At 35.4% G+C, this 21592-nt stretch overlaps 1 protein-coding gene across 1 annotated transcript in view; it reads left to right on the top strand.

The window, feature by feature from the left end:
• The window catches only part of SLCO6A1 (solute carrier organic anion transporter family member 6A1), a 110335-nt gene that overhangs the window by 14211 nt on the left and 74532 nt on the right, over nucleotides 1-21592 (top strand). Inside the window, exons 3-6 of the mRNA XM_024121918.1 lie at nucleotides 1754-1939; nucleotides 3646-3742; nucleotides 10281-10402; nucleotides 11254-11366. Of these exons, the coding sequence (XP_023977686.1) occupies nucleotides 1754-1939; nucleotides 3646-3742; nucleotides 10281-10402; nucleotides 11254-11366 (518 nt within the window). The remainder of the gene's footprint in view (nucleotides 1-1753; nucleotides 1940-3645; nucleotides 3743-10280; nucleotides 10403-11253; nucleotides 11367-21592) is intronic.

Below are 21592 nucleotides of genomic sequence, written 5' to 3'. Positions count from 1 at the left end.
CATGGCTCACGGGCCCAGCCGCTCCGCGGCATGTGGGATCTTCCCAGACCGGGGCACGAACCCGTGTCCCCTGCATTGGTAGGCGGATTCTCAACCACTGCGCCACCAGGGAAGCCCTGAATTTGTTACTTTCAACCTCAGTTATACTTTCAAATGGATCCATTCCCCTAATTTTTTTTTTCAGTTCCCTTCTATAATTCACAACAAAGATTTTTGATTTTCCTCGTGTCTTACTTAGTTTGGGCTGCTATAACAAAAATATCATAGACTGGGTGGTTTAAAAAGCAGAAATTTATTTCTCGCCGCTCTGAAGGCTGAGAGTCCAAGATCCAAGTGCCCTTCTTCACTTCAAAAAAATCCCTTGTTTGGACTATAATTTCAAGAAGGGCACTAAAAGATTAGTTTTATCCTACTGGTAGAAGACATTTGTTTTCAGATGTTGGGTAGCAGGAATCTCAGGACCATGATCCTTAGGAGAAGGGAAACAAGTTGAATGTTTTTTTTCTAGAAGGAGACAAGAGTAGTAGATTAGGGACATACTTTTGATTATCAGGAGGGTGAAGGACCTACCTGAGTTTAATAATCATGCATTCAAAGTGAGATTTGCATCGTTGTGTGTTTCCCTCCAGCCTCATTCATCTTTGAAAGTGTAGGTGTAGAGTAGGGAGAAGAGTTTAATTTGACCAGGGCTGAAGTTTTACTAAGGGATTGCATGATATGAAAGAGAACAAAGGATTTAAAAGTGTTAAGATGATAATGAGAGAAGTAAGGAGATGAAGGGGACATTGAGATAGTGAAAAGGAGCAGCATCGACGGATTGATTATAGGTCCTGGTGAGTTTTAAGGATTGTAGCAGCTGGGTTACTAGAAGGAGTGATCTGGAAAAATAGAGAGAGTTTGAGTGTAGGATGCTTACAATTAAGGAAGGTTTGTAGTTATTGTTTCCGAAAGTTTAAAATGAGTAGCTAGGGTAAGTGGAATACAAGTACATGAAGGGAGAGGAGTTCAAGGAACTAAGAAGCTAGGGTGTTGGAAATATCAGATTGATACTGATATCACCACAAGTTAATATGTCTATGTAAAATTGAATCATCAGTATTTTGGATCACAATTCTAGAGACCTCCTCCCATTTGACGTAGGATAAAGTTTCATTCTCTGTGGATACTGAACGACCTGAAAATTTCCATTTGTGTACTATTTTGCAATCTATACTATTACCAGTTTTCCACTAATACTTTAAGAGCATTTGTTAAATTCCAATCAAAATAGACACAGTCAGAATGATCTAATTAGCATTGCCTGGATCTACCAATCTAATGACAAATGTAATTCCAGCAAACATTTATTTACTATTGATTTACAACCATGTGAATTTGAAAAAGCGTAAGAAATACACTGTCACCTAAAGGAATTTAAAATCCAGTACATTATATACATATATGTATATATATACTTATGCGCACATAAGTATATATATACATATAATCATGCATATACATTTATATTTGGTTTATAATATATGCATATTTTCCAGTATTCCCACAAATTTTCTTTTATCGTTGCTTTTTTTCTGAGAACATGATGATCGATTATAGAACTACTACATTCAATATAAATGAGTGTTAACTAAAATAAAAGCATAATGGTGGAAATAGCTTATAAAAGGTAAAACATTTCATAGAAGATACTGCATATTTGTTGTATGTTTAACTTTTGACTCATTTAACAAAAATATAATTATCTTTTCAAAAGATATTTGCCGAGAAATGAAGATGGTCAAGGCTTGCAAGAAAGCTTCATTATCATTCCAATCAAAATATTTGACTTTCTTCATCCTTGGGCAGAGTGTGCAGGGAATAGCAGCTATACCTCTTTATGTCCTTGGAATAACCTTTATTTATAACAGCGTTGCCACACACTCAGCTGGTATTTATCTAGGCAAGTTATTCCCCCTTCTAATATGATTTTTATATATTTTCATCCTATCAACCTATTTAGGCTGCAGTTCATTTCGCTAGGAAAAAAAGTCTCAAATTACCAGATTAAATTGCTCGAATAGTTGTATGTTTTAACTTTAAGGATATAGTGCGGTATCACTTCTCGGCATTTTGGCTAATATCGAGGATATAGTGGGATGTTGCTGCCATAATGTCCATAAGGGAATAGAAACATTGTTTATGCTTGCTTAGAGCAAGATTCAGTGTGGTGCTGAAATAATCATTACTAAGCTCTTTACGTACATTAACACAATCGTTTTGGGGAGCTTTGATATTTTGAAGTTAATGAAAACATAATCTCATTCATCCTATCAAGAAGAGGAGTGATGTGCTATTTAATTAAATACAGTGTAGTACCTTCTATTTATAATATTTCATGCTAGTGTATCACACAATAAGTAGCCCTGGGGTACAGTAATCTGTACCTCTTTATACTGTAATAGCTTCTGATCCTGGTAGATCATCTACTTATACAGGGTTATCTAACTGTAATTTTTGGAAAAAAATTTAAAGTTGTTTTTACATACTTATTGTGAAGGTGACTTAACAGAAAATAACATTTTTCACCATAATAATAATTTTTCCACCAGAGGTAAGGAAAGTCATGTCAATAAACTAAAATAGATAATATTCATGTTTATGTTTGTTTTTAGAAAAAAAATTGTAGCCATTCATTACCGTTGGCTGATGGTGGCAACAAATCTGTTTGTTTTACTTTTGGTTCTACTGAATAGCAGTTAAAACACATGTATACACTACAGAGAATAGCTTACTTTATTGTTACCTCCTGCCACCCTGGCAGCTAAAGTGAAGGATGCAAAGGTGATGTTTATGTTAAAGTTTCATCTTGCTTTAGTACCACAAATTAAATTGAAATAAGACCCTTTGAATTTGTATTAAATATACGTATATTTATTTATATTACATTAATATACAGATTAAATAAGGTACAGTGAATTACAAAATTATCTGAGTTTTTCTAATACATGCATTGAATAATATGTATGGTGGTAAATTTTATGTGTCAGCTTGGCTAGGTTATGGCAACCAGTTGTTTGGTCAAACACCAGTCTAGATGTTTCTGTGATAATTTTTAGATGTGACTAATATGTACAATCAGTAGACTTTGAGTCAAGCAGATTACCCTTCATAATATGGGTGAGCCTCTTCCAATCAGTTAAAGCCTTTCAGAACAGACTAAGATTTCCCAAAGAAGAAGCAAGTCTGTCTCCAGACTACAGTGTAGAAACTCTGCCTGAGTTTTCCCATGCTGCTGGCCTGCCCTGTAGATTTAAGACTTAATTATGGACTCAAGACTATAACATTAACTCTTACCTGGATTTCCAGGCTGCCAGCCTGCCCTACAAATTTGGATTTGCCAGCCCTACAATTTCATGAACCACTTCCTTAAAATCTCTGCCTCCCTCTCTGTGCCTCCCTCTCTGACTCTCTGTCTCTCTCTGTTTCTGTCTCTCTGTTTCTGTCTCTCTGTTTCTCTCTCAATATCCTATTGGTTCTGTTTCTTTGGTGACTAATAGAATATTCCATGAAGCTTTCAGAAATAATCTTTTGCAGTGAGATAATTTTTATCTTTTTACAACAAAGTTGGGTTATGTAGTTGTTTGATGTTCAGTATCCATTTTATAGGCCTTGTGGAAGCTGCAGGAATACTCGGATATGCTTTGGGGTATGCAATAGGAGCACCCTTAATTAAAGCCTCTGTGAACAGTACTTTTGAGAAAAGGTAGGCTGGTTTTTTTTTCTCTTTTTTTTCTGTTTTACATTGTGTAAAATATTTATTGGATAGATACTGTAGCTTATAAATATATAATTTGTAATAACTATTTTAAAAATATGTAAATGTGACTGATATGCACATATGTATACATATAAATATATCTAAAATACATATTTTATCTTTGCTGTTTGAAATATAATTCAAAAAACAACTTATAATGACAACCATACTACTATTTCCACATACAGTTTTTTTTTTAATTGAGGTATAAAACACATAGTGTAAAATTTACCATCCTAACCATTTTTAAGTGTATAATACAGTAATGTTAACTATATGCATATTTTTGTGTAACGTAGCTCTAGAATTTTTTCGTCTTGCAAAACTGAAACTCTATATCCATTATACAACAACATGCCATTTCCCCCCTTCCCCGAGCCCTGGCAGTGATTCTTCTACTTTCTGTTTCTAAGAGTTTGACTACTTTAGACACCTCATATAAGTGGAATCATGAAGTAATTGTCTTTTTATGACTGGCTTATTTCACTTAGCATAATGTCTTCAACGCTCATCCATGTTGTAACATATAACGGTATTTCCTTCTGTTTTAAGGCTAAATAATATTTCATTGTATGTATAAACCACATTTTCTTTATCTATTCATCTGTCAGTTGACCTTTAGGTTACTTCAACCTCCTCTTGGCTATTGTGAATAATGCTACAATTAACATAGGTGTGCAAATATCTTTTTGAGACTCTATTTTCAATATTTTTGGGATATATACCCTGAATTGTTAGATTGTATGGTATTTGTGTTTTTAATTTTTTTTTTTTTTTTTTTTTTTTTTTTTTTTTTTTGCGTTATGCGGGCCTCTCACTGTTGTGGCCTCTCCCATTGCGGAGCACAGGCTCCGGACACGCAGGCTCAGCGGCCATGGCTCACGGGCCTAGCTGCTCCGTGGCATGTGGGATCTTCCCGGACCGGTGCACGAACCTGTGTCCCCTGCATCGGCAGGCGGATTCTCAACCACTGCACCACCAGGGAAGCCCCCTGTTTTTAATTTTTTTGAGGAACTTCCATATTGTTTTTTTTTAACAGCCATCCTAATAGGTATGTATGAGGTGATATCTCATTGTGGTTTTGATTTTCATTTCCCTGATGATTAGTGATGTTGAGCATCCTATCACATACTTGTGGGCCATTCATATATCTTCTTTGAAGGAATATCTATTCAAGTCCATTGCATATTTTTAAAATCAGATTTTTGTTTTTGTTGAGTTGAGGCAGTTCTTTCTATCTTCTGGATATTAGCCCTACTCCAGATACATGGTTTGCCAATATTTTCTCCCATGCTATAGTTTTTCTGTTCACTCTGTTGATTGTTTCCTTTGCTGTGCAGTTTTTAAGTTTGACGCAGTCCCATTTCTCTAATTTTTTTTGTTGCCTGTGCTTTTGGTGTCATATCAAAAAATAATTGCCAAATCCAATGTCATAAAGCTTTCTTTGTATGTTGTCTTCTGAGAGCTTTATTGTTGCAGGTTTTATGTTTAGATCTTTAATCCATTTTGAGTTATTTTTGTATATATTATAAGGAAAGGGTCCAACTTCATTCTTTTGCACATGAATATCCAGTTTTTCCAGCACCATTTATTGAAAAGATTAAGGATCTTTTTCCTGTTGTGTATTCTTTTCATCCTTGTAAAAGATTATTTGTCCATCATATTTATGAGAATATGTTTCTGGGATCTTTAGTCTCTTCCATTGTTCTATATATCTGTCTTTATATCAGTACCATACTGTTCTGATCACTATAGCTTTGTAATATATTTTGAAACCAGGAGGTGTGAAGCCTCTGTATTTATTTTTCTTTCTTGGGATTGTTTTGACTATTTGGGATCTTTTCATATGAGATTCCATATGAAATTTTAGGATTTTTTTTCTATTTCTGCAAAAAATTCTGTTGAGGTTTTGATAGGGATTGCATTGAATCTGTAGACCACTTTGGGTATTAAGGGCATTTTAACAATATTGAGTCTTCAAATCCATGAGCATGTATGTCTTTCCATTTATTTGTATCTTCTTTAATTCCTTCAGCAATGTTTTGGAGTTTTCAGTGTACAAGTCTTTGCCTTGCATGCTGCTCATTGTTGGTGTATAGAAACACACTTGATTTTTGTGTTGACTTTGTATCCTGCAACTTTGCTGAATTCATTTATTAGTTCTAACAGTTTTTTTCTTTGGCGTCTTTAGCATTTTCTAAATAGAAGATCATGTCATCTACAAACAGAGATAATTTTACCTCTTCCTTTCCAGTATGGATGCCTTTTATTTCTTTCTCTTGCCTGATTGTTCTGGCTAGACTATCCAGTACTATGTTGAATAGAAGTGGTAAAAATGGTTAGGTGTCTTTGCCTTGTTCCAGATATTAGAGGGAGAGCTTTCAGTTTTTCACCATTGAGTGCAGTGTTAGCAGTGGGCTTTTCATATATGACTGTTATTATGTTGGCTAATTTCCTTCTATTATCAGTTTGTTGAGTGTTTTTACAATGAAAGGGTGCTAAATTTTGTTGAATGCTTTTTCTGCATTGAGATGATCATGTGCTTTTGTCCTTCATTCTGTTAATGGGGTAAATCACATTAACTGATTTTCATATGTTGAACCTTTCTTGTATTCCAGAATAAATCTCACTTGGTTATGATGTATGATTCTCTTAATATGTTGTTGAATTTGGTTTGCTAGTATTTTGTTGATGAATTTTGCATCATTATTCATCAGGGATATTAGTGTGTAGTTTTCTTGTATCTTTGTCTGATTTTGTTTTCAGGGTAATGCTGACCTCATGGAATGAGTTTGGAAGTATTCTTTCCTCTTAATTTTTTGGGGAAAGTTTGAGAAGGATTGGTATTCTTCTTTAAGTGTTTGGTGGTACTCTCCAGTGAAGCCATTTGGTCCTGGGATTTTCTTTGTTGGGAGGTTTTTGATTACTGATTTGCTCTCCTTATTGGTTCTCTCTCTGTTTAGATATTTTATTTTTTCATGATTCAGTCTTCATGGGTTATATTTCTCTAGAAATTTTTCCATTTATTCTAGGTTATACAACTTGTTGGCATAAAATTGTTCATAGTAGTTTCTTATGATCCTTTCTTATTTCTGTGACATCAGTTGTAATATCTTCTCTTTCATTTCTGATTTTTGTTATTTGAGTCTTTTTCTTGGTCTGGCTAAAGGTTTGTCAATTTTGTTGATTAAAAAAAAATCAACTCTTAATTTAATTGATTTTCCTTATTGTTTTTCCATTCTATATTTCATTTATTTCTTCTCTAGTCTTTACTGTTTCCTTCTTTCTGCCATATAAGTATGTATTTTTTAAAATTAATTAATTAATTTATTTATTTATTTTTGGCTGCGTTGGGTCTTCGTTGCTGCACACAGGCTTTCTCTAGTTGCGGCTAGTGGGGGCTACTCTTTGTTGCGGTGCGCAGGCTTCTCATTGCGGTGGCTTCTCTTGTTGCAGAGCACAGGCTCTAGGCACGCGGGCTCAGTGGTTGTGGCTCACGAGCTCTAGAGTGCAGGCTCAGTAGTTGCACCGCGGCATGTGGGATCTTCCCGGATCAGGGCTCGAACCCGTGTCCCCTGCATTGGCGGGTGGATTCTTAACTACTGTGCTACCAGGGAAGTCCCTAAATATGTATTTTTAAAGTTATATTTAATTATGTATTGGGAAGTGGTACTATAAGTGACTTATTTCCGTTTTTCGTTCTCTCATTAAGATGACAGAGTTAATGAAGGAGATAAAAATCTACCACTACAAGAAAACAGAAAGGTCCACCCTCCATTTCTGAAACTCTGGTTTTATATAAATCTAGAACTAATTAAAACTGAGGTACAGAAGCCAACTAGCTCCTCTTATTTATTGCCAACTTGCCAACTATTTCCATAGTTATTTATTGCTACAGATAGTATGTGGAAGCTCTCCTCCTAGCTCTCCTGCCAGCTCATCTGGGTTCTTACCTAGCCATAGTGAAGTTTTGGTAGCTGGAAGGGGCAGGGTGGGTGGGCAGATAAAGTATCAGAGAATATGTGTTGGATGTATTTTTTTTTGACTCTCTAAATTCACTTCCATCTTTCTAAAACCTTCTCTAGTCTCTTTTCTTCCCCAGGAGGCTATATTGAGAGCCTCAACATAATCCCTTGAACTCTGGATTTCAGTTGGATTTGGCCAATGAGAGGCACTGGCAAATGAGAGGGCAGGAGCAAATTAAGGCTAGGGTATTATCCTTCCAGTTTCTGCAGGGATTGTACCCAGATTGGCTGTATCCCTATTCTAAAGATGACGCCTCTTTTGAGGCTTCCTTTTCCATTTATTAAGCACTGTTCCACTTGACATTAAGGCTTGTCATAACAGTTTGCTACTGTACTGCTGACCCCATAATTTTGTGCTGTACCCTGTTCATTTCCCTAAACTCTGCCCACATCACTGGAAATAGTCGTCTTGTCCCTCTCTCTTCAGATTATCTCAGATGAGTATACCGTCTGTTTCCTATCAGTATCCTGACTGATACTAAAAATAGTATCAGAAGTAGCTTTAGGATTCCAGAACTAGGTTGCATATTTGTATGCACAGATAACTTCCTTGCTGGGAGTAAACTGAAGATAGTTACTAAAATGATCATAGGTTGTAGGATGGGATTAAGTTCAGGGAGGGCAAGACTAGGAAATTAAATAGTTGTAGCATTTAATCACTGGAAGGACAGAAGTTATTTTAAGAGTTCTGGGTCATATGGCTTCTTTTAACAATACTAGAAAATATTCCCAAGGAAAAGGAAACATTTAATTGTGTGAATATTAAGTTCTCTCATTGAGATGAGAAAGGGGATGGCCACTATATTACAACTCCACTCAACAGTGGCCTTGAAATCAGGAGATCATTCTAGTGAGTAGAACTTCAGGCTGGTTGTCCACTTAGCATAGAAGGAGGGATGGCCTGAGGTATAAATTTATACTGATTTATGGTTGGGTAGCCAAGGACTTAGAACAAGATAAAAAAAAATAGGTAACCAGGAGAATATGTGGATGAAACTCTTAGAACTGGCACATGAAAAGGGTATGTACTTTGGAAGAGGCTCTTTAATCAGCTGGACAAGATGACCCATCCTGTTAATGTTAGCCAGCCTCTCTCTTTTTTTTTCTAACCACCCTAATTCTTCCTCAATAAGCTCATGTGAAAAGTGGCCATGGTGACAGTAATGGTGAGTTTGCATGAGTGCAGTAACATGGACTTCTTCACACTAAGGACAATCTCTCAACAAGAATATTTACTAGGATATGAGTATTACTACTGCTGAGTATCCAATTCATCAGTAGTAGAGGTCAACCCTGAGTTCCCGATACGACACATTCATTGGGAGACAAGCTGTCATAAGGTTGATTACTTTGTTATTAGGTTGGCCCTCTTTTAACATAGAGATTTGTCTTTATAGGGAAAGATACTTATTCTAGGCAGGAATTTTTCTTCTGTACTATATTAGTCCATTTGGGCAGCTGTAACAGAAATATTATACACTGGGCTTACAAAAACAGAAATTTTCTTCTTGCAGTTCTGTATGCTGGGAAGTCCAAGATCAAGGTGCTGGCAAATTCAGTGTCTGGTGAGATCTTGCTTCCTGGTGTCCTTGCTTCTCCCTGTGTCCTTACATGGTTGAAGGGGCAAGAAGTCTATCTGGGGTCATTAATCACATTCATGCAGACTCTACCCTCATGACCTAATCACCTCCCAAAGGCCCCACTTCCTAATACCATTACATTGATACAAAATAATGTCACAGCTGAGAAAATCCACCACAAAATTATGGCCTGAGCGTTACTGAAGACAAAGGATGTTGAAACTGCAAAATAACTGTGAGTAAAAAGGGAAAAATCAACAAATCCCAGCAGAGGATCCTTCACATTTTCATCTCACCCTGCCCACTGCAAGGCTTTGTAGTTTGCAAAGGCCGACCAAGAAAAACCACAGGGAAGATAGAAGACAAAGTTCTATCAAAGCATGATTAGGTATGATCACTAGAAGGGTAATACACACTCAATCTGAGAGTTCAGAGAAGGGACTATAAGAAAAAGATTACCAAGTATATGTGATTTAAAGGGTCACGTACCCAGATACAGTGTTAGTTATGCAACTTAAAGGGCCAGGCTTATCCTAAAGAATTGGGCACATGATTTAAAGGGGCAGGAATGATTTCAAAAAAGAGATAAGATTTAGAGTGATGTCTTCTAAATGCATAGCTTCTGTTGGAGAAACAAGTTAAAAAGGAACAAAGAATTACTCTTCGCCACCTGAATGGACAGGGGAAAAGTGGGGAAAGGAAAAAATTTAGTATCCTGCAGGACAAAAGAGAACCACATAATTGGAGAACTCACAACCACTCAATTTCAGCAAAACAATAACAAATTAACAGAAAGTGCTCTTTCTTGCTCTGTTTAATCATGGCTTTGTTTGTAATAAAATATACAAAGTTGAAAATTTTCATTTTTCTCTATTAAAGTGTTGAAGACAGTGATGATAATGAACGCTGGCAGCAGAGTTGGTGGATTCATTTTGTTATTATTGCAGTTATTGCATGGTCTACGTTAATACCATTTTCATGCTTTCCACATGGTATTCGAGGTAACTATAAAAATATAATTCATTAAATTAAAGGACAGTATATTCTTCATCCCTACCAATTCTCAGAATATGGCTGAACTGCATTTCTTTCTGTGTACATTTCATTCTGTCATGGACATACAGTGACATGTGCTAGTATTATTTGAACAAATAAAGTCGCATGTAGACAAGTATTATTTTATTTATGTACCAGACTTTCATTAGTACATATTTTTGCTTCTTGTCATTCCTCTTTAAAAATGCTTTATATCTAAAATTCAGAAGTTTTCTTAAAGAAAGAAGCATATTTAAACCGATTTACCTGTCATGATTTAAGGCATGTATTACCCCATAGAATTGTTGTAAGATAGAGTAATAACTATTAAAATTCTTTTGGAAACACTAAAATATACATGTAACGTTAGAGAAATCAAATACTCTGCTAATGGTAGTACATTTTATTGGCACAAAATATTTTTAGTAATATCAAAGTTTGTGCTTTTATATTTTAGGTCTATGCTGTCAAATACTGTAGTCACCATATGTGGCTATTTAAGTTTTAAATTAAATTAAAAATCCATTTACTCAGTCATAGGAGCTACATTTCAAGTATTTAACAGCCACAGTACAGCTAATGACTACAGTATCGGAGAGTACAGATATGGGAAATTTTCCTTATCACAGAATTTTCTTTAGGACAGCACTGTTTTAGAAGAATGTGTCTTTTAGTTAGATTGACTTTAGCATGTTCAAAATCAGCTCACTTGCCATTTCAAGACAAACTGGGTGTATTGGGATGTGTATGTATGTTTATAATATGCGTCTTAGTTATTTGAACATGTCATAAGATTCTTTTACTTGTTAACATATAGGCACAGCGAGGATAAAAGCCAGAGAACGTAAACAGCCTCATTTGTTGGACAGAGATCAAACAAAAGATCAGGAATTTGGAGCTAGTATCAAGGATTTATTTGCTACTTTTGGGGTAAAGTAAAATATTTTACATAAACAAGCAAATTAAATTGACATGTACAATTCTTTTGTAGTGGATTTAAGAAAATAACTATAAAGTGTTCAGCTTAAATCTGAGTGGAACTTTTGAAGTCTTAATTAACCTACTCATTTTATAGGTAATGGAAAATAGGACCCATTTCACCTAAGTGGCATCACCAAGAACTTGATTAGTGTCAAAGACTGGTACCAAGTAGTTTTCTTTCTTCTGTTGCTTTTAATTTGACTTTTATATTATATTGAGTTTATTTTCTCCCTGCATAAATAAATAAGCCATTTAATAAGATGACAGAGGGGGCTTCCCTGGTGGCACAGTGGTTAAGAATCCGCCTGCCAATGCAGAGGCCACGGGTTTGATCCCTGGTCTGGGAAGATCCCACATGCCGCGGGGCAACTAAGCCTATGCACCACAGCTACTGAGCCTGCGCCTTAGAGCCCGTGAGTCACAACTACTGTAGCCCTTGGGCTTAGAGCGTGGACTCTGCAACAAGAGAAGCCACTGCAATTAGAAGCCTGCGCACCGCAATGAAGACCCAACGCAGCCAAAAATAAATAAATTTAAAAAAAAAAGATGACAGAGGTATTAACGTTATCTTTTTACTATATTTAAATAACTTAGAAAAGAACTTTAGAAGTTAACAAATCTTCTCACAAACATCTTTTTTTTTTCATTTAGAAATATTTATCTTTATTTCAGAATGACCTATAAGACCTTACCCAGGTAAAGGTCCTGTGAGCCCTTCTCACAGGTTATGACTGAGTTTTGCTTCTATGGACCCACCAGTCAAAGCAGCAAAACTAATGAACATCTTATTTTATGGAAAATAATCCCATCTCAGTATCAAATGGAGAACTCTTCGTTTTCTGGGTGAGAAACACAGCCTACAGTACAGACATAGTGGGGTTAAAAAAACCCAACTTCTAGTGATTCTATATTCAATTTTTTTTCTCTTTTCCTATTCATAACTTCATCCTTTATGTTGTCTGAAGAACTGTGTTTCTCACATGTAGGTTTTATCAAGTCATTTTCCACAGTACTTGGCAGGTGAATTTCACACTCTTTCAGTGGGACTTTGAAGACCCTTCACAATACCATCAACTGAATTTTCCTACCTCATCTCAGAAATTTATCCCTATCTCCCCCACTTGCTCTTTCCTGGACATATTGGGTACTTTTATAATTCTCTACCTTTGTAGATGCAAATCTCTCTATTTCAAATGTTCCTCTCTCTCTTCTCCATTTGAGAAAACCTCTTTGTCAAATCTTACCTTACATTCCTAGGCAAAATGAGTTTCTCTCTCCTTAATGCTTTCATAGATGTTTGTTCAAAATATCATATCATATAAATGTATATATTGGATGTGTACAGGTAGTACTTTTTATTGTATTAGTTTAATTCTTCTTAAAATGAATAGATTTGTTGTATAAAATCAGAAATTTTGTTTACTTGTTTTCATCCAAACACAAAAGTGTTTATTTTTTATCAAATCATGAACTCTTCCCAGTAATGGATTATATTTCATTCATATTTTTATTTAATTTTAATTTTTACAAAGTATTTCATGTGTATATTTTAACAGTACTGAAATAAGTTGGGTATAACTTTTTCACATTGTTAAAAATGAAAATACAGTTGTTAAAATACACTTTTCAGAACATTTAAACATGATTTTTAAAAAAAAAATTATTGCCAGGCAAGAAACAAAAACAAGCCAATTCCAATATTTCTTTCTTGGAAATAGAGTGCTTTGATTGCTAGTGTTAGGATACAAAATAATATAATGTCCAGTTAACAGTCTTAGACTTCTGACTAACACCTGTCTGGGTGGGTAACTAGAAGATATCTTAATCTTTTTAAAAGTTTATTAGAAGGGACTTCCAGAATGTCAGAGTGAGGAGCTTAGAAATTCTTAAGCTCCAAAAAACAGTAATTGAAACTGGCAAAATTGTCAACAACCATTTCAAAACTCTGGAAATTAGGATTATGCTTTGAAAATCACTGATTTATCAAAGATTTTTCTACTTACCCTAATTCTGAAAGCACAATTACAGAGCAGGTTCTGCATATGTCGTTGGCTTGTAAACTTAGTTTCTGATAGGTGCCTGTTCTAGGAAGAAGGAAGGTTACAAAAACTATAAATCACCTTGTGATATTCCTAACACACTGCCACAAAGTGGCCAAGAGCAAAACAGTAGTCAAAATGAAGCTTCCTTGCTTTGAGCCCACCTGGACTTTATATAAACAATAATTTGAGAAATCCTCATTTTCATTTATCAAGTACAAATTGGTGTGTAATTTAAATGGAATAACTTGTTACTCTTTTAAAAAGTTAAACTATTTTTTTTGTTACAACCTGATAGAACCATACCCATTTAATTTTTAAATGATTACAAGTTAACAGTGGTTGAAGCCCACCATTTAAAATGATTCTTAAATAGTTTTGGGGACATTTATGTGCCTTAGTTTCTCTTCTATAAAATAATGGTAATAGTAGTGCATATCTTATATACATACTTAGAATTAAACATATTAGTAGATGTAAGGTGCTTAGAACAGTGCCTGGTGCATAGTAGTACAATATAACGGATTGTTATTTTAGTTTTTCTTATTCATCTCTTTTTAATTGTGTAGTGTCACTGTGTTTGGTATTTGTATGCTCAGGCCACTCAAGGTGGCTGTTCTCTGGCTCTCTGTACATTCCTCTGCTCCACCAGTGCCTGCTTCACCTAAACCCTACTCACCTGACTGACCTTTCTACACACTTGCCCCAGGCCCAGCTAGTGATTGTTCTTATCAAAGGGGCGGTGAGGGGCATGCCGCTCTGCTAGTTTCCATGGTAACCTGGTGAGCCAACCTGACTCCCCCTGTAACTGGCAGTCCCCGCCCCTCCTCCCCACCCCCGCACCCCCAGCAAAGCCTGCTGCCATGTCTTGTCTGCTGGTCTGCACACGATGAGATGTCGCTCTAGGACCTTGCCTCAGACATGTAAGCTCCCCCATCCATTAAACCATTGATGTTTCTGTCACTGACTCCAGGCTCTTTCTTCAGTCTTAAAGCTGGGCAGGCACTGGCCTTATAGGCTTGTGGGGTGCAGCCCAACAGTATTAAAGATAAACTAGTAACTAATACCCATGCCTTTATGGAGTTTATGGGTCTCAGATTAAAAAAAAAACACACAGATTAAAAACAACTGATTAACAACTGAGTAGAGAAAATTGTGTGAAACCTATTTTAGGTGAGGGGTAAAGAAGGCTTCACTGAACAGGGAGCATTTAAATGGAGGAACCTAAAGCATGAGAAGGAGTTAACCATGTGAAGAATGGTCGTTAAGAAAATTCCAAGCACAAGGTACACATGTGGAAAGACCTTGAGGAAGCAAAGATTTGGGTATGTTCAGTTTAGAGAAGACCTCTGTGTTGGAGCATAGTTACTTGGTGGGGAGAGTGATAGAATGATAGGTTGGAGAGACATTCAGAGGCTAACTCATGTCTTTGTGGGACAGGGTAAGAACTTTAGATTTTATTTTTAATGCAATAGGAACTCACTAGTTTATTTTAAGTAAGGGAATAATATGAACATAATATAAATTTTGTTTTAGGAACTTTTAAACTTTGTGTAAAAAATGGATTAGAGTGGATTAAGAATTGAAAAGTCAGTACAATTTGAGTGTTGTTTCAGGAAGTTTCCCTTATGTGCCATAAAAAGTTGAATTTTTTATTCAGCTGTAGCATATGAGGACTCAATTTCAGGAGCCAATTAAAGAATCACTTGGCATTCATAAAATTCAGGGCTACTGATAATTTATGTAGGAAGAAGAAAGTAGACGTTCTAGGAAGCAACATGATCTGAGCTTCTGGAGCCATTACAAAGAAAGAAAAAAAGCCTAAAATATGGGGAAGCAAATGTTCTAAAATCCAGGTACCTTATAGACATGTAATGTTAAGATTCAATAGAAAAGCCCATGCATCTAGGCTCTTGCCTTTAATATTATAGCAGGCTTGAGTTTCAGAAAGAAAACAGAGAGATAACAGGCCTACAAGATTTTAAAAATTTGCAGTGTTTGCTTTCTTTCATAGTTTAGCACCTGACAAAGATGAGTTTCTTAGTAGAGCATATCTGTTAAGCCATGTTGGTAAAATTAAAGTAGAGCATGACTTCCTTGATGATAAAGGGTTAGCCAGTGTTCTCTGGTGGGTTGGTGTTTACTTGTGAGTCGGTCAAGCAATGAAGATTATAAAGGAATTCATGTAAGCAAGAGTGGATTTGTGCAGTGGGTAATGGTTATAATCTCTCATCAGGTAAGGGCTAGAAATTCTGTAACTTTCTGGTAACGAGTAGAAGGTAGAACTAACCGTGAGTTTATGCTTCTCTGTGGTAGATCTAATAGGCAGAGAGATTTTCCTTGTTAGGGTCTGTTACTTTCACCTAAGCCCAAAAGTCAGGTTGCACACTAAAGACTGACCACCAGAGAGTAGCATCCTATTTTCCTTGGTGAAAAGCCTTAAGAGAGAGCCAGCTATAGCCTTCTCTTAGTGTCCCACATATATATTTAAGAGTTAACAAGGCTAATGGTGAATCAGGTCTCCCCTTATCCACAGGTTCTGATCTGTTAGCAGGCCTACCTATTAGTAGGACCACCCAGTGGAGACAGTATATAGCATTTACTGCTGTTGAGACCTTATATTGATAACAAGTATTTCTTTGATTCTGAGATACACTTTTTCCCCTTGACATTTTAACATCTTTGAAATTGGGTAGGATCTTAAACTGATGGAATCTTGAAATAGCTGTACGTCAGAATGTAATTGTGACATAGTAGATATTGCCTGATATAGCAAACTTGGTCATGACTATTCATATTATTATTACTTTGAGTTATATACATTAGTGGTGCTGTCCATATTGAAAGAAACTGTTCTTTAACTCTTCAAAAAGCTAATGCAATATTTAAGCATTGAATTGTAAAGTTAATATATATGTAGAAAGACAGAAACAGCAACAGGATATAATTTTTGATACTAGTAAAGCAAATACTTGCTGTTGTAGGAGTGATCACTAGTTCACATTTTCTTGCAAAGAAATAGCCAAGTGTTTTTTTTTTTGTGGTATGCGGGCCTCCCTCTGCTGCGGCCTCTCCCGTTGCGGAGCACAGGCTCCGGATGCGCAGGCTCAGCGGCCATGGCTCACGGGCCCAGCCGCTCCGCGGCATGTGGGATCCTCCCAGACCGGGGCGCGAACCCGGTTCCCCTGCATCGGCAGGCGGACGCGCAACCACTGCGCCACCAGGGAAGCCCATAGCCAAGTGTTTTATGGGACTAAAGTAAAGAATTCCCACAAGTAGAGATAGCTTTATTGTTCTTTTATTGAGATATCTGCAAAAGGGTTGCCTCCCACATGCCAAGTTGTGTAGCTGAGTCAGGAAAAATTGGCATTATTTGCAAATGATCTGGATGATAATGGGTTAATATCCAAAATATATAAATACCTCAGAAAACTCAGAAAAATTGACATTATATCTTCTTAATAGATACAATGTATTTCAGAAACTGGTGAGACTGAAATCTGAGTATCGTAGGACTTTCCTTAAGGCATTGTACCATAATGTGAGTGGTAGTGATTTTTTTTACTTAGAAGTACATAAAATAATTGTGTCTCTTACAGTAGATGGCATTGGCATTTTAGATTCAATGAAATATGGTATTTCAACCTTTCTGAGCCTCACTTTCTTCAGCCAAGAAATTGGTACAATAATGGTACCTTCCTCATAGGAATGTAAAGTGTACAGATCAGTGCATAGCCCATAGTAAAAACTCAATAAATGCATAAATAATATGAATTGAGTTATTGAGATATTTCTGACTTTAGATTAGGGAAGGAAAATGCACCAAAAAATTAGGGGAAAACGTCATGACAAGATTTTCCTTTATCTTGATAAGAAGTGTGGGTTATCAACTATAAAATAAGAAAATTTAAAAAACTAGTGTGAGGAGCTTCATTTACTAAAGGCCTATTGTATTTCTCCTCTATTAATCCTGTAATTCAGTACCTCCTGGTTCATGACACTTAGTTGGTATTGTTTGTTTGAAGTCCAATGACTGTTTAGAAGCTCCTGATATAAGGACTAATGGAAAATCATTCCAGCAAACAAATCATTCCAGCCAGTAAAATATATCACCATCATTATAAGACTTACTAATAGTTGGTTGAAATACACACCTCCTGATTTTCTACATATAGTGTTTTTTTTTTTAAAGTCTTCTTTACTTGTCATGAGTTTTTAATAAAGGGAGCCAGAGAAGTGGGTATTTTTAAATGGATTCTCCCTACTATTACTGTATTTCTTGCTTGGCATGATATATTTTAGAAAATTCAACAAGTAAGGAAAGAAAAGAGTTTTATTAAAATGTCACTAAAGATAATTTTTATAGCTTATTATTTTTATTGAAATGTCGTTGATTTACAATATTATATTGTTTCAAGTGTACAACGTAGTGATCTAATACTTTTATAGATTATATGCCATTTGAAGTTATCATAAAATATTGGCTATATTCCCTGTGCTATATAATATATTCTTGTAACTTATTATATACATAGTAGTTTGTACCTCTTTATTTGCTACCCCCTCTTGCCCCTCCCCCTTTCTCCTCCCCACTGGTAGTCACTAGTTTGTTTTATCTGTAAGCCTGTTTCTGTTATGTTATATTCATTTGTTTGTTTTAGTTTTTATATTGTATATGTAAGTGATACCATGCAGTGTTTTTCCTTCTCTGTCTGACTTATTTTACTAAGCATAATATCCCCCAGGCCCATCCATGTTGTTGCAGAAGGCAAAACTTTGTTCATTTTTATGGCTGAGTAATAGTCCATTGTAAGTATATATACCACATCTTCTTTATCCATTCACCTGTTGATGGACACTTAGGTTGCCTCCATATCTTGGCTACTGTAAATAATGCTGTGATGAACATTGAGGTGCATTATCATTCTGAATTAGTGTTTTTGGATTTTTTTGGATATATACCCACGAGTGGAATTGCTGGATCATATGGTAGTTCTATTTTTAGTTTTTTGAGGAACCTCCATACTGTTTTCCATAGTGCCTGCACCAATTTACATTGATAATAACAGTGTACTAGGGTTCCCTTTTCTACCCATCCTCACCAGCATTTATTATTTGTGGTCTTTTTGTTGATAGCCTTTCTGACAGGTGTGGTTTTGATTTGCATTTCACCGATGATTAGCAATGTTGAGCATCTTTTCATGTGCCAATTGGCCATTTGTGTGTCTTCTTTGGAGACATGTTTATTCAGGTCATCTGCCCAATTTTTAATTGGGTTATTTGGTGTTTTTATAATATTGAGTTTTCTGAGGTATTTATATAGCTTGGATATTAACCCCTTATCATCCAGATCATTTGCAAATATTTTCTCCCATTCAGTAGGTTGTCTCTTCATTTTGTCAATGGTTTTCTTTTCTGTGCAAAAGCTTTTAAATTTAATTAGATACCACTTGTTTATTTTGCTTTTGTTTCCTTTGCCCTTAGGAGGCAGATAGAAAAAATATTACTGCAATTTATGTCAGAGTGTTTTTTCTCATGATTGCTTTAGCTATTCAGGGTCTTTTGTGGTTTCATATAAATTTTAGGATTATTTGTTCTAGTTCTATGAAAAATGTCCTGGGTATTTTTGTAGGGATTGCATTAAATTCTGTAGATTGCTTTGGGTAGTATGGACATTTTAACAATATCAATTCTTCCAATCCATGAATATAGGATATCATTCCATTTTTTGCATCATTTTCAATTTTCTTCATCAATTAATCTTATATCCTGCAACTTTACTGAATGCATTTATTAGAACTAACAGTTTTGTGATGAAGACTTTAGGGTTTTATATATGTAGTATCATGTCATCTGAAAATAGAGACAGTTTTATTTCTTCCCTTCTGATTTGGATACCTTTTATTTCCTTTTCCGGTCTGATTGCTGTGGCTAGGTTTTCCAGTTCTGTGATAAATGGAAGTGGAGAGAGTGAGCATCCTTGTCTTTTTCTTGACTTTAGAAGAAAAGCTTTCAGCTTTTCATCATTGAGTATGATGTTAGCTGTGGGTTTGTCCTAAGTGGCCTTTATTATGTTGAGATACATTCCCTCTATACCCACCTTGATGAAACTTTATCATGAATGGATGTTGAATTTTGTTAAATGATTTTTCTGCATCTATTGAAATGATCACACAATTTTATGCTGTTTTGCTAATGTGATATATCACATTGATTGATTAGTGGACATTGAACCATTCTTACATCCCTAGAATAAATCTCACTTGATCATGGTGTATGATCCTTTTTATATAGTGTTGAATTCAATTTGCTAATATTTTGTTGAGGATTTTTGCATCTGTATTCATCAGATATTTTGGCCTGTAATTTTCTTTTTTTCTGTGTCTTTATCTGATTTTTGTATGAGGGTAATGGTGGCCTTGTAGAATGAATTTGGGGGCGTTCTCTCCTCTTAAATTTTTTGAAATAGTTTGAGAAGGATAAGTATTAGACCTTCTTTATATGTTCAGTAGAATTTCCCTCTGAAGCCGTCTGGTCCTAGACTTGTTTGCTGGGAGTCTTCTTCTTACAAATTCAATTTCACTACTAGTAATCAGTCTGTTCAGATTGTCTGTTTCTTTTTGATTCAGTTTTGAAAATTGTATGTTTCTAGAAACTTATCCATTTCTTCTAGGCTGTCAAATTTGTTGTATTCTCTTATGATTTTTTGTATCTCTGTGATATCGGTTATAATTTTTCCTCTTTCATATCTTATTTTGTTTATTTAGATCCTCTCTCTTTTTTCCTTAATGAGCCTGGCTTAAGGCTTATCAATTTTGTTTACCTTTTCAAAAAAACAAAACAAAACAGCTTTTGGTTTTGTTGATCTTTTCTATTATTTTTTGGTTTCTATTTTATTTATTTCCTCTCTGGTCATTATTATTTCCTTCCTTCTGCTGTCTTTGGGCTTTGTTTGCTCTTCTCTTTCTAATTCCTTTAGGTGGTAGTTTAGGTTGTTTGTTATTGATATTTTTCTTGTTTCTTCAGGGAGGACTGTATTGCTATAAACTTCCCTCTTAGAACTGCTTTTGTCACATCCCACAGATTTTGGAAATTTGTCTTTTTATTTTCATTTTTCTCAAGGTATTTTCTGATTTCCTCTTGGATTTCTTCATTGGCCCATTGGTTTTTTAGTAGTATTTTTTTGTCTGCACAAGTTTGTTTTTTCCTGTAATTGTTTTCTAGTTTCATACCACTGTGGTTAGAAAAAATGCTCAATATAATTTCTGTCCTCTTAAATTTGTTGATACTTGCTTTGTGGCGTACATCTGATTTGACCTGAAGAACACTCCATTTGCACTTGAAAAGAATGTGTATCTGCTGTTTTGGAATGGAATGTCCTATGGATGTCTTTTAAGCCAACTGGACTAATGTGTCATGTAAGACCACCATTTCCATATTGATTTTATGTGTGGGTGATGTGTCCATTGTTGTAAGTGGAGTATTAACGTCCCCTACTATTATTGTATTATTATTAATTTTCCCTTTACGTCTGTTAGTGTTTGCTTGTATATTTAGGTGCTCGTCTATTACGTGCATATATATTAATGAATGTTACATCCTCTTCTTATATTGATCCCTTTGTCATTATATAATGACCTTCTTTGTCTTTTATTATGGATTTTAACATCTATTTTGTCTGATATGAGTATTGTAACCCCAGCTTTCTTTTCATTTCCATTTTCATGAACTATCTTTTTCCATCCCCTCACTTTCAGTCTATGTGTGTCTTTAGCTCTGAAGTGAGTTTCTTCTAAACAGTATATAGATGGATCTTGTTTTTTCTATCCAATCAGATACTTTATCTTTTGATTGGAGCATTTTCCCAATGACATTTAAAGTGATTATTGATAGGTATGTACTCATTGCCATTTCATTACTTGTTCTGGTTGTTTTTATAATTCTTCTTTGTTCTTCTTATTTTAGTTTTCTCCCTTGTGGTTTTATGATTTTCTTTAGCAGTATACTTGTATTTCTTCGTCTCTAGTTTTTGTGCATCTGTTGTAGGTTTTTTTTTTTTTTTTTTTTTTTTTTTTTTTTGCGGCGCGGGCCTCTCACTGTTGCGGCCTCTCCCATTGCAGAGCACAGGCTCCGCAC

This window comes from Physeter macrocephalus, chromosome 8 (genome assembly GCF_002837175.3).
Source record: "Physeter macrocephalus isolate SW-GA chromosome 8, ASM283717v5, whole genome shotgun sequence".
NCBI classification, from domain to species: domain Eukaryota; kingdom Metazoa; phylum Chordata; class Mammalia; order Artiodactyla; family Physeteridae; genus Physeter; species Physeter macrocephalus.
Note: the sequence above shows the minus strand (reverse complement) of the source record. Positions and strands in the feature narration are given on the sequence as shown.